At 38.2% G+C, this 13057-nt stretch overlaps 1 protein-coding gene across 1 annotated transcript; it reads right to left on the reverse strand.

Moving 5' to 3' along the window:
• Positions 1-360: 360 nt before the first annotated feature.
• Positions 361-2491, reverse strand: LOC126973121 (serine protease inhibitor 77Ba-like). The gene has a single exon (XM_050820267.1). It carries the CDS (start codon positions 2381-2383, stop codon positions 1196-1198), a length of 1188 nt encoding a protein of 395 aa, XP_050676224.1. The 5' UTR covers positions 2384-2491; the 3' UTR covers positions 361-1195.
• Between the last annotated feature and the right edge of the window lie 10566 nt (positions 2492-13057).

Genomic DNA, 13057 nt, shown 5'->3' on the forward strand with positions numbered 1-13057 from the left:
TTTATAAAAATAATACTACAAGAAATGAGAAAGACACTGGGATCACATATCATTAGTATTTTGTATTTTTTTAATGTCAATGTAAAATAACACGATGCGTATGTTACAAAACTTCAAAGATACCATTGAGTTTCAAGATGCCACGCTCACAACCGTCTAATAGTTGCCGTAATAAAAAAGGTATTGTTTGTGTATTAGGTAGTGCGCTTTCTAGTTGGAGCGCAGCGGAGACCAATCCTTAATCTAAGAATAAAACATTTGAATTCAAACAAGGCTCGCACACCTAGCTAAAAGGCTTGCAACGCTCCTGTGATTCCTATAGTGTTGCAAAAAAAGTGTGCCGTACAAAAAAAAGACAAATTACATGACATGATTTATTCACAATAACAAGTGAAGTGAAGTTTAAACAGTGCTTATAGGGTACTCCTAGGTATATATAGAGATACACCTGAGTGTAAGTATAGATACATCTGAGTACAGAGATACACTCGAGTGTGTAGATAAACCAGGATACATAGATACACATGTATTAAATAAGTAAACAAGACAATGATTTAACTATGTAACCATGATCACAATTAGTGATCGTTATATTTATAAAATTAAATTAAATCTCACGTAAAGATATGTATCTAGTATAAATGCTCATCATATTGTATCTATAAACACATATTGTACTACTAATCATAAACATATTCACCTTAGACACATATATAATAGGTGTAATAAAATCATATAAGCGAAACGTTATCGACACCATAAACTATTCTTCAAAATAACAATTAATTTACTTTATATACAACTGAGGGAAAATAATATTTTTGATAATTATTTCTATCTCAAGGATTCACTGATATATTGCTAAAATATATTTCCATAACACGTGTCTGTTTCATAACAATGGGTTCACAAGCAAAAAAGTAAAATAATTTAAATTCGCCTAGGTTGAATTAGCTGGATTAATGTATTAACAGCATATATAGTATGTAAAAACATGATTGGAAGTATATTTTTAACATTTTTGAACCAGCCGGTCCGGTTGAGATAGAATTTTTACTGACAGATATCTTAAAATGACACTTCACTCCGTTCCCGGTTCCGTGCAACGAATTATCCATTGCAAATCAATTCAATCAAATCTACCAGGGCGTAGTCGCGGGAACTCGTTCGTCTAATATAAACATTTATTACATAACTAGAACACAGACGGCTTAGAGTAAATACCACTGAAGATAACAGTTGCTGTGGGTTTCTCCATAACGAAGTACAGGAAAGGTCTATCAGCATTGAATGTGGGTGTGGATATCCTGTCAGCAAAGTAAGCACTCGTTGAAGCTGACGCCACTGTACCAGATTCAGTCACTTCGATATCAGCTTTATGTACAATAGCTGATACGTATATACTCTCACTGGAAACTTTCTTAAAACTCGCCGATACTTGATCGAAAATATCATAAACACCCATATTGTTCAACGGGCTATTAAGTACAACATTTGTACTAATCTTAAATCTTGGTAATTTCACTTCAATCTCTTCAAAACCGTATTCGTCAACGTCTTTCTGTAGTTTTGCAAATATATCTTTAAAAGATACACTGGCGAACTTTTTATACACATCGGCCACTGACACTTTATGATGTGGAAGGATAAGTAGCATGCAATATTTTTTATCTTTACCATACGGCAGCTCAACAATGAGCGATTTCATACTTGGCATACTGGAATAAGCAAATTCTGCTCTCTGGTACATCATGTTAACTTTTCCAATTAAATTTCTTTGCTCGTCATAAAATGACTCCAAAGTTGTCTCTGATTTATTAAAAGGCGACATCCACAAACCTTTGAAGCTTATTGCGTTTGTAAGAATCATTCTAGACTCTTTGAAATCTGTGGATTTTAAAACATTAGATACCATGGCGCCTGAACCTTGAATGATTGAGTTGGCATCACGAGCTGCTGAATTGGGGTCTGCGAAGTTCAGTATATTCACCATTGCGCCAAAATCGTTGACCATCTTACTTTTAAATGTATTGTAAACCTCGAAACCACGGTCTAGGAACATAAAGTTTTTACTTGCCAACTTCACGTCGGATGTTCTAGGGTCTAAAACAGTTTTAGTCAAATCTCTATATCCTTTTACTATATCCGCTTCATCGCGAGGCAGGAAAAATGCACGTAGAAGTTGTTTTTCACTCTCACCTGTGGCTCCTAGAGCTACTCCAGTCATTAGTGTCCATATTCCAAACGGTGAGATCACTACGTGTCCTTCTTTCTCCAGCTGAGTGTAATGTAATAGTTCTATACTGAAGTTACTGGCTCTTTCACTAAAGTCCACTGCAGAACATGTTGCAACAAATAACAAAGTAAACACTAAAGTTTTCATCGCGGTGACTGCACTTAAGCTGTGTGAATAAGCAACTGTCCTTTTAACAACCGGCAGTGATATTGCCAAACGAGTTCTCGCAGCTATCAATACAATGGACTGGTCATATATGTTTGTCTTTTTCCTTTTATATTATCATGAACGTGATGGAAACCGCGGATGCGTCAGAGCAAAATGTGTGAAATCGAGTCATTAAGAGCTTATCTGCACTGCTTGAACTATTTTAAGCTTTATCGCAAGTGATTAATGATTAATTTTAATTGAGGCCAATTATATCTTATGTCAATCAGTTGTAAACATACAACGATTTATAATATTATAATGTTTTAAACTTTTAAAGGACTTTAGTTCTTATCGTTGATCTTTTATGAATATATTCACGTGAGATGTAATGTATGCGTGTCGTAGGCCTGTTAATAGATTCTTTAAGACCTCTGGCTAGCACGTGTGTTTATTGTAAAGCAACGTTTTGCGGGTTCGATGCCCGCGGGGAGTATTGCTCATTTCTTGTGAAGAGTTTTAATGGAGTACTTACTTCTTAATGTAATAAAATAAATCTAGTGGGTTAATATATTCCTGGTGATATACTTATATTACACATTTTGGCATATTAAGAATTTCTCCCAGATAAGTAATTCTCTAATTTGTACAGTGTGTACATATATTTTACAATGGTGCACCAAAGTCTTACAATATAATAGAGTATACACATACTAAGCGTGCGAACGAAGATACAGCAAGACAGAAAAGTAAAGCGATTCTATTCTTACTATACCCGATTTTGATTGCCAAGTCGTAAACAGTCAACCACGCTTGGCTTTAACTCTTAAGTATTTTGTATATTAAACCACTAACTAAAGCACACATTGACAAATCAAAATTGATTAACAGGTCGTTTATACACTAGTATATCGTATTTAATGCTGATATGGTACGAACGCGTAATAAACAAAAATATAAATAGCCCCTAATAAGAAAAAGGAAATAAGACTTTTAACCACCAGCAAGTTTCTCTTTGATTTTCCTTATGAACTTCTTGTCACGATGCAACAGAAATCATCGATGACGCGTGATTATCGTTCATCTTGGGAAGTATTCAATGGCCCACGATTGTATATGTGCACATTACTTAGAAGCACTTGTAAAACCTTGAGCATTTATTTGGAAAAATACTTGACTGTAGTAGATTAAGTTTCCCCGTATCAAAACTTCTTTACGAAATCATGTAGCTTCATGACGTTTACCAAGTGTCGTTGCAATATGTTATGTTGTTGAAAAATAAATATTTTTTGCGTAGGGGCAGGCTTCTTAAAAATCCAACTTCCTTTGGATCAAATATACACCTGTAAAATACTTTGTTTTTACCGAACTGCGACGGAGCAAAAATGAGCGCTGTAAATTTTTATTCATATTTTCCCTTATATCGTCCATTTTTTGTGGACATGGATGACAACTGAGCGTACGGATTACTTGGTATTAGGCTCAGAGGAATCAAAGGAGCGTTGCCAGCATTTAACGAAGGTGTACGCGCCTTATTTGAACGTACCGATTACTTATTGTCCCGGAAACACCGCACAAGGAAGCTCAATCCACAGCTTTGTTGTACGTGGAAGAAAGTTCCTTGAAATCCGCGCTGTGGAAAAACGACACACATCCAGAAGAATTCGGCGGCAGGAATCAGGTGAAAAAGCTCTTCTTGATAGATGCAGTAGAAGACATACAATGAAGCGACGTCTCTTCGCAACGCCTGGTGATAGAGCCGTCCACAGAGCACTGGATCCCAATAATTCGGGTCTCCAGGTGACCGCGGGTTTGGTGGCAAAGGTCAAGTTCGCCTTTTATCACACTCCGTTTTGTTTAACGTATCTAAAGTCTGACCAAAGTAGTACGCTCTATAGATCTCAGCCGAATTTATTAATAGTTTTATAAACTCTATTATATTATTAGTTCAAATATCAGATTTGAACTCCGTAATATTAAAATAATTAACATTAGGTAAATATTAGTAATTGTAGTATGAGAAATAAGGGCTCTTTGTATAATAGTCATCATCACAAAAAGCTCGGCGTGATGGGTCATATATCAAATAACCAGTATTCTTAAGGTAGTTGCACATTGAATTATAAAGGGAAAATTTAAAACGTGTAATTAATAGATTTAATGATGAAATATGAGTACAAATCAATCAATAACTTGAGCGTTGGTGGTGCAAAGACTGTCGCCTCTCATCCGGGAGGCCGGTTCGATCCCTGCCCTCCACAAAACAATGGATGTATAATTTTCCAAATTCGTACGTAGGAACGTTTGTCGACGCTTTACGGTGAAGAGAACATTGTTGGTAAATCTACACCCTCCTACGAAGAAATTAATTGTGTGTGCAGCGGACTAACTAACACTGAGCTTAGAAAGGGCATAAAGCCACGACGTTTTCTCGCAAAAAAAAATTATACAATATAATTCTAGTTACGATTATTGTAATTTTTGGTGTCCTCCGCCGCGACCCGCTCTCGCATCTCACCTCCTCACGACTCAAGCACATCTCACCTATCAAAAATTACAATAATTGTAACTAGAATTAGATTGTATAAAAATACGCAATTATTTTTATACTTTTTAGTGCATATTATATCTATTGTTTTCGAATAGTGTTTTTGAAGTCAGTTGTTCGTTGTATTTTTTGCAATATTTTGTTTTGCTTACTTAATTTTTGTTTTAATGTTGCAATTCAATTAGTCTTTTGTTAATTTCTGATGTATTTTACTCGTAGTTACATTTACGTCTTTTTTGATTATGGTTTTAATTGAGTTGACCTCTGCCAAAAACGAACTTGACAAACTTTGTAGCATTGTGATACGTATGAGAAACATCAACATTCGCAACAGTCGATATTTACCTTAATAATGACGTATGACTTGACTTTCCTTTACGTAATTAAGACGGCCTGTCGTGGTCGGGAAAACCATGAGTGTCCTACTCACTAACAACTAACGCATTTAAAATTTACAAGTTAAATAATTAGGGCAAACAATTGGGGCTCACTTGACTTTTTTGTATCGGATTGATATGAAAAGTACCTAATCGTAATTACCCATTTTAAGTTGATTAAAATTATTTATTGATTTACTATTTTTGAAGTGGTGGCTGGATGATTTTGTTACCGGGAGGTCTGCTTGATGGGTTTTATTTATATTATTATTTCATTTAAAATTAAAGTTATTACATATTTTATTTTATGAAATGCTCACATAATGCTTCTATTTATTTACGGTATGTGTGGATTGATGCATCTACTATACTCAATAACTCTTGTGCTTATAAGTATTAATTTACTTTTTTTTCTTTTTTTGACTTATTCGTGTAAGCCATTCAGTTTTTGACATTTGAGTATTTTTTGACTTAAAAGAGTGGCAATGAGTTTCTTGCTACTTCTTCTCATTAGCTCAACCCTTTACGAAGTAGCGGTAAATTCAATAAGACACAATTTTTTTTTTTGACATTCATAAGTGTCATTTCCGTGACCTTCATGAATAGTGTTTTTGAATTTTAAATTTGAATTTAAAGTAAAACTTCTTTAGGCGCGACTTGGGGGTAACTCAGAATTTTTTTCTGACGGAAGTAACGCTAAGGAAACAAAAGTCAATTGAAAGTCTATCTAATCTAATTATAATGGCTTAAAAATCTTTTAAGCCATTATAATTTAATGGTTTTAAAAAATATTTCAAATTGTTCAGTAATATTTCTTTAAATCTCCAGGTGTATAATTTTTTATTTATTGCTACCATTTTTCTGACATTTGCGACATCCGCTAATTTGTTTTAAGTTTCTTCGCCCATTATTAAGACAGGCAAAGGGTTCGAGCCCATACAGCCATAATTGTTAATATTCAATAACAACATCATATTGATATGCGCTAATAATAATTTAACCCTCAATTTCTAGATATCAATTATTCTATTTAATCAGTGAAAATTTTAAATTGTGCTAATAGTACTTAGTACTTATTAAATTATAAATAGAATATAAAATGAAAATAATAATGTGTCAAATAAAATGGCGGAATCCCAGGAACATTTTACTGTTTCATCAATAAGAATAAAAGAGAAAATCAAGAACCTGATAATGTACCTGACTGATAATTGACCTGTAAAGTAAGTGTTTATTTTCTGGTGAATAATAATATCAAAACATAACATTATAGCTCTCTTTGTATAATATATAAAATCTCACTTGATAAAATAAGATTAATATATATTAATAAAGGCATTTTTTTTATTTTAGGCAGAGAAAATGCCAACTTTGCTCAAAGATGTAGTTATATCGTCAGCGTTTCCGAGAAAACAATGCTCCTAGCTCTTCAGTAATACGTGAGTGCTTAGTTGGTAACACGGCTTCACTTAATGTATATATAATTTAATATACTTATGTATTTGTTAATTATTCATTGAGTTAATTATTAATAAGTTTTACTTCAATCGCGCGTAAAGGTTACACACATACTTTTTTTTATTAATGATTGATTATTTACAACATTACTTCTTAATTTATTTTACGATTTGCGATGTGCAACGTCTACCTTGGTTTTTTAATAAATAGAAATTTATAGACTCTTTTGCAAAAAAAAAAACGGGCACCTTGGTAAATAACAAAATAACAATTTACAAGAACCTTAGATTTGATTATTCCATAATTCTAAGTAGCCTGTATCATCATAATACTTTGAATAAATACGCAAAATCACAGTAGAACTATTATTACTTAATACAATAAAAAGTAGTTTCTGTTAATTTCTTCATTACATTTCGATGGAATCAATGAAAACTGATCCCAGAGTCTAAACAGCTAGTTGCGTATCTGTTCATTATATAAAAAAGCAGGCTAAAACATAAGTTTGTTTTAACATAAAAATAAAAAGTAAAAGTTTAATATCGAGTGTGGCCCCCAGCCCCCTCTTGCTAAAATGACAGCTTGTACTGTATATTGTCCGGTCATGCTATCGAATTATCGATTAAGCTATTCTTAATTGTTTCTTCTGGAATACGACCGATGCGATGACGACGGTCCTCACCATAAAGTGATCTACTGGCTTTATCCGAGAATTTTGTAAATGAGTTTATTTATTTATACGGATTGACAATATCATAACGTAATATCGCAACAATGCTTCGTAAATGTCATGAAGCTACAGAACGTTACGAACTCGTAAAGGGTCTTTGACATGGAGAGAAGTACTGAAAAGAAACTCATCAATTATATAATAACAAAATTGCTTACGCTCGAATACTGAACCGTCTCTCTAATTCTTAAGTCCTACTCAACTATTTGAAAGATTCATAAAATACAATTTGGGAGTTTCAAAGGTGAAGTTTAAGATTCCCCTAAATATAAGTGTTTCTCAAACTATGTGGAACTTTGTAGCTACTTTTAATAGAAACGGCATACTGAAACGACACTACCACACAACAACCACACACAACGTATGATAGTTGTCAAATGAACTACTAAGTCAGTTGAGCAGCCTTCAAATTTAAGAGTGGTTACAACCTATCTCAATTTCTTTTATGTAGTTGTTTTATTTTAAAGTGTAAAAGTATAAATACTATTTCTCGTAGGAATAGACTAAAGTTTAACGCTTATGAAGAGTAGGTACGACGATAGCTTGTTGTTCGCCTTACGAAAGAAACTGTATTGTATCGTATTGTATTGTATTTGGAAACGCCATTTTGCCAAAGTGTGAAAAAAATACTGACATTAATACAAGCTTATGTGACATTAAACAGTAACTTTTTGCATTTAATATGTTAGTAACAATAACGTTCTATGTTAGCAGTCTGAAAGCAGAACGACAAAAGTGTGCTTAAAGACAATGTAAGCACACTTTTCTCCTTAGTCGAGTGTCCCCCAGTCTAACTGTGCTATAAAAAAAGAGCTCAAATAATACGTTAATGACACAAAAAAAAGATGGAGTAACTTTTCACCAGTAAAGTTATTTTATTTATGAAAGATGGTCTGTCAAAATGCTTAAATAATTAAGAAGGACTAATATTTTACCAGTGGGAGGCTCCTTTGCACAGGAAGCCACAACGGCGCCGTATTTCTGCCGTGAAGCAGTAATGTGTAAACATTATTGTGTTTCGGTCTGAAGGGCGCCGTAGCTAGTGAAATTACTGGGCAAATGAGACTTAACATCTTATGTCTTAAGGTGACGAGCGCAATTGTAGTGCCGCTCAGAATTTTTGGGGTTTTCAAGAATCCTGAGCGACACTGCATTGTAATGGGTAGGGCGTATCAATTACCATCAGCTGAACGTCCTACTCATCTCGTCCCTTATTTTGATAAAAAAAAAATCATTAAATATGGTACAATTTTTGACAAGTAGTCACATCCCTTTCTCTGCCGCTTGTCAGAATGAGACAGAAGAAAGGACGGCACCAGCACACAGTCAGAAATGGAAACTATAGAGATGCTCTTTTTTAAAGGCCCAGGGAACAATTATTAGCAATATTGTATTCTGTGTTCGGAAATTCAATGCCGATAGTCGCCCTTTTTTTGAAAGGCCCAGTGAAATATGATTAGCAATTGTATTTTGTGTACAGAAAGTCATTGCTGGTGAATGTAAACGGCTTACAAGAATGTCAACAATTACAAACTAGGCTGTTTACACGGTATCCCAGATGTATCGTTACCTAGTGATAATTGATACTTATTTAGACCGCAAATCTGTAAAAGCTTTTTCAGCTTTTCCGTACACGAGATAATGAAAGAGAATTGGCACCAGTTGGTAGCAAGAAAGAGTACTTAGTGAACAATTTTACAAACCAAATAAGTCGAGCATCATTTGTGCGAATCATTTCCTCGAGACTGATTTATATTTGGTATAAAAACTAAAGATTTAAGCAATTTAAAATTCATGTTCAAATATTATGATTAAACTTTTTTAATATTATATAAATATTAAATAATATTAAATAATTAAAAATTAATAATAATTAATTTAAAAACTAATATTAATTAATTAAAAATTAATATTAATTAATTAAAAAATAATATTAATTAATTAAAAACTATTGAAATCTCTTTTGAAAGTCAATACCTATATTTAGTCATATTGACGCACACACAAAAGTAAAATTTAGCTAATTTGACAAAAGCTGTCATACAAAGATCTGTTGATGAGATGAGATGTCTAAGTAGAAAAGACAAATTTATTTTAGGGAACTTAAGATTTTAATAACTACTTTACCGAATTATTTTATGTAGATTATTTTTTTTTTTTGTTTTTTTTATGGAATAGGAGGACAAACGAGCGTACGGGTCACCTGTTGTTAAGTGATCACCGCCGCCCACAATCTCTTGCAACACCAGAGGAATCACAGGAGCGTTGCCGGCCTTTAAGGAAGGAGTACGCGCTTTTTTTGAAGGTACCCATGTCGTATCGTCCCTGAAACACCGCACAAGGAAGCTCATTCCACAGCTTTGTAGTACGTGGAAGAAAGCTCCTTGAAAACCGCCCTGTGGAGGACCGCCACACATCCAGATGGTGAGGATGATATAACTTGTGGCGTGTCGTGCGAAGGTGGAATTCGGCGGCAGGAATCAGGTTAAACAGCTCTTCGGAACACTCCCCGTGATAAATGCGGTAGAAGATACACAATGAAGCGATGTCTCTACGCAACGCCAAGTGATCCAGCCGTCCACAGAGCACTGGGTCCCCGACAATTCGAGCTGCTCTGCGTTGCACGCGGTCAAATGGATCGAGCTGATACTGGGGTGCGCCAGACCAGAGATGACAGCAATACTCCATGTGTGGCCGGACCTGCGCTTTGTAGAGCGCTAGTATGTGGGCCGGCTTGAAGTATTGCCGTGCTCTATTAATGACGCCCAGTTTCGTTGAAGCCAATTTGGCTTTGCCTTCCAGATGACCACGAAATTGGCAATCGCTCGAGATTTCGAGACCCAGTATTCCGATACTAGGCGAGGCTTTGAGGGAAGTGTTGTCGAAAAGCGGTGATACGACAAATGGGGTTTTTTTAGTGGTAAACGCGCAAACTTGAGTCTTCTGGGGGTTAAATTGGACAAGGTTCAATTTTCCCCATTCCGCGTCCTCAAGAGAGGACTCGATAGAAGAAACAAGTTTCTCCCGGCACTGGTCGACGATTTCCCGAGAGAGACCTGCATGGCCCGTGTATATGGCATCACCAGTGCTGTCGTCTGCATAGCAATGAATGTTGGAGGTGTCCAACATATCATTGATATGCAGAAGAAACAGCGTGGGAGACAGCACACAGCCTTGGGGCACTCCAGAATTCACGGGCTTCGGGTTCGAGCAATATCCGTCGACAACGACCTGTATTCTACGCCCAGTGAAGAAGCTGGAGGTCCACTTGCACAAGCTCTCGGGAAGCCCAAATGATGGAAGTTTGGAGAGGAGCGCCTTGTGCCATACACGATCAAAGGCCTTCGCTATATCCAGGCTAACTGCCAGGCCTTCCCCCTTGCTTTCAATAGCCGCAGCCCATCTATGTTTCAGGTATACCTACCAGAAGATCACCTGCCGACCAACCATGGCGAAACCCGTATTGTCGGTCGTTGATCAACTGGTGACCCTCTAGGTATACCAAGAGCTGACGGCTAATTATGATCTCCATGATTTTGGAGAGCAGGGAGGTAATAGAAATAGGCCTGTAGTTTGCCGGATCCGAACTGTCTCCTTTTTTTTGGATCGGATGGACAAGGGCAGACTTCCATGAGTCAGGGACTACGCCTTTAGAATAAGAGTGCCGGAATAAACGCGTTAGCACCGGCGTCAACTCAGGGGCACACGTTCTAAGCACGATTGGAGAAATGCCATCTGGCCCGCTCGACTTCCTGACGTCCAACGAAAACAGAGCTCGCCTAACAGCTTTCTGTCTGAACTGTACTTCAGGCATAGAGCTGTGACACCGTGGGATGGTCAGCGGTGTTTTTCCGTTGTCGTTAAGAGTCGAGTTGGAGGCGAAAAGAGTGCACAAGAGATCGGCTTTCTCTTTTGCCGTATGAGCCAGGGTGTCATTCCTCATGTGCAACGGCGGCATGGACGGCTGGCTGAAGTTACCAAGAGCAGCTTTCGACAACGACCAGAACTTGCATGTTCCGGTCGGGTAACTGGAAAGCTGCTCGCCGATTTTAACGACGTGTTTTGACTTTGCACGGGCGATTTGCCGCTTAAAAAATCTGGAGGCACGGTTGTATTTCCTCTTAAAAACTGTGCAGTTCGGATCCTTTGTGCCCAGCGCCGCAACCCAAGTTCGATACGCCTGTTTTTTGCAGTCAGATGCTGCTTTAACTGACGCATCAAACCAGGGCTGTGATCTGCCACCGATGGGTACTACAGAGTTTGGTATAAAAATATCCATACCCTGTAGTATCACATCGGCTACTGCAACGGCGCAGGCACTAGGATCATCCGAAGGGAAACAAAGCCTGCCCCAAGGGTAGGATGCAAAAAAGGAACGCATCCTATCCCAATCTGCTGACTTATAGTGCCAAACGCGGCGGGTCGCTGGTGGTCTGCGACGTTGGCGTCGGATAGGCACTACACTCCTGACCAGGCAATGGTTGGACGTTCCGAGAGGGGCGTCGACAAAGACCTGGTAGCCATCGGGATGTGCAGTCAGCAGAAGATCCAATAAGGACGGCATGTGGCTATCCACATCCGGGAGCCGCGTTGGCGACTCAACCAATTGGGACAGACCATACGCCAATGCAAAATTATGCACAGGTCGCCCTGCGTAGTCTGTGGTACGTGATCCAAGCCATTCGGCATTGTGCCCGTTGAAATCACCCAAGACTACGATTTCAGCGGAGGGGATCTGTGCAAGTACGTCGTCAATTGCCGCTTGAACGCAGCCCATGAGATGATCGGTTTCTGCGTTACCACTATGGGACCTGTAGACACACGCATAGATGCGGACGCGGTCCTCTAAATCTACGCGGAGCCAGAGAGTGGACAGGTCCCTACCCTCAAAATTGCCAAGACGGCGACAGTAGATATCTTCCCTAACGTACTTACATACCCCGGCATGAGGCAAAAAATTGTGCTCAATTTTGTACCCGGGGTACGTTAAATAGGACGTATCGCTAGGTCGAGATATCTGCGTCTCAGTAAAGAAACACAAGGCCGGCTGCGCCGTCTCAAGGTGGTGGTGGACGGCGTTTAAATTTGAGTGAATTCCCCTGATATTGCAAAAGTCCACGTTGAGTGTGGAGCGGGGTGCCGTGGTGATACTGCCTCGTTTGTCCTTGGTCATGCGCGGTTCTGTGCCCTCCCCAGAATACGAAGGGCAGCCCGAGCTAGAGTGCCCGTGGAGGGATTCTCCAACTCTGGTGGAGCCGGTACCCTCCTGGGGTAAAATCTTTTTTAGTTCCGCTGTCATATTCGGGTGGAGGGGGGGGGGGAATGGCCACCGGTCCTCGACACTAACCTATGCGAAGCATAGCGGCACTAGGCCGCTACTTCACGCCGGTATTCTGTGCGAGTGTGGTAAGTAACCCGGACGAGACTGGCCCGATTGTGCTGACGTCAAAAGACCGCAGCGTGACTCTCCCACTTCTAAAAAGCCCTTAGGCCCCTTTGACGACACCCATGGGCCTGGGACTCCCCTATTCTTTTTACGCCCCGGGAAAAGTACAGGGCAA

This window comes from Leptidea sinapis, chromosome 28 (genome assembly GCF_905404315.1).
Source record: "Leptidea sinapis chromosome 28, ilLepSina1.1, whole genome shotgun sequence".
Lineage (NCBI taxonomy): Eukaryota > Metazoa > Arthropoda > Insecta > Lepidoptera > Pieridae > Leptidea > Leptidea sinapis.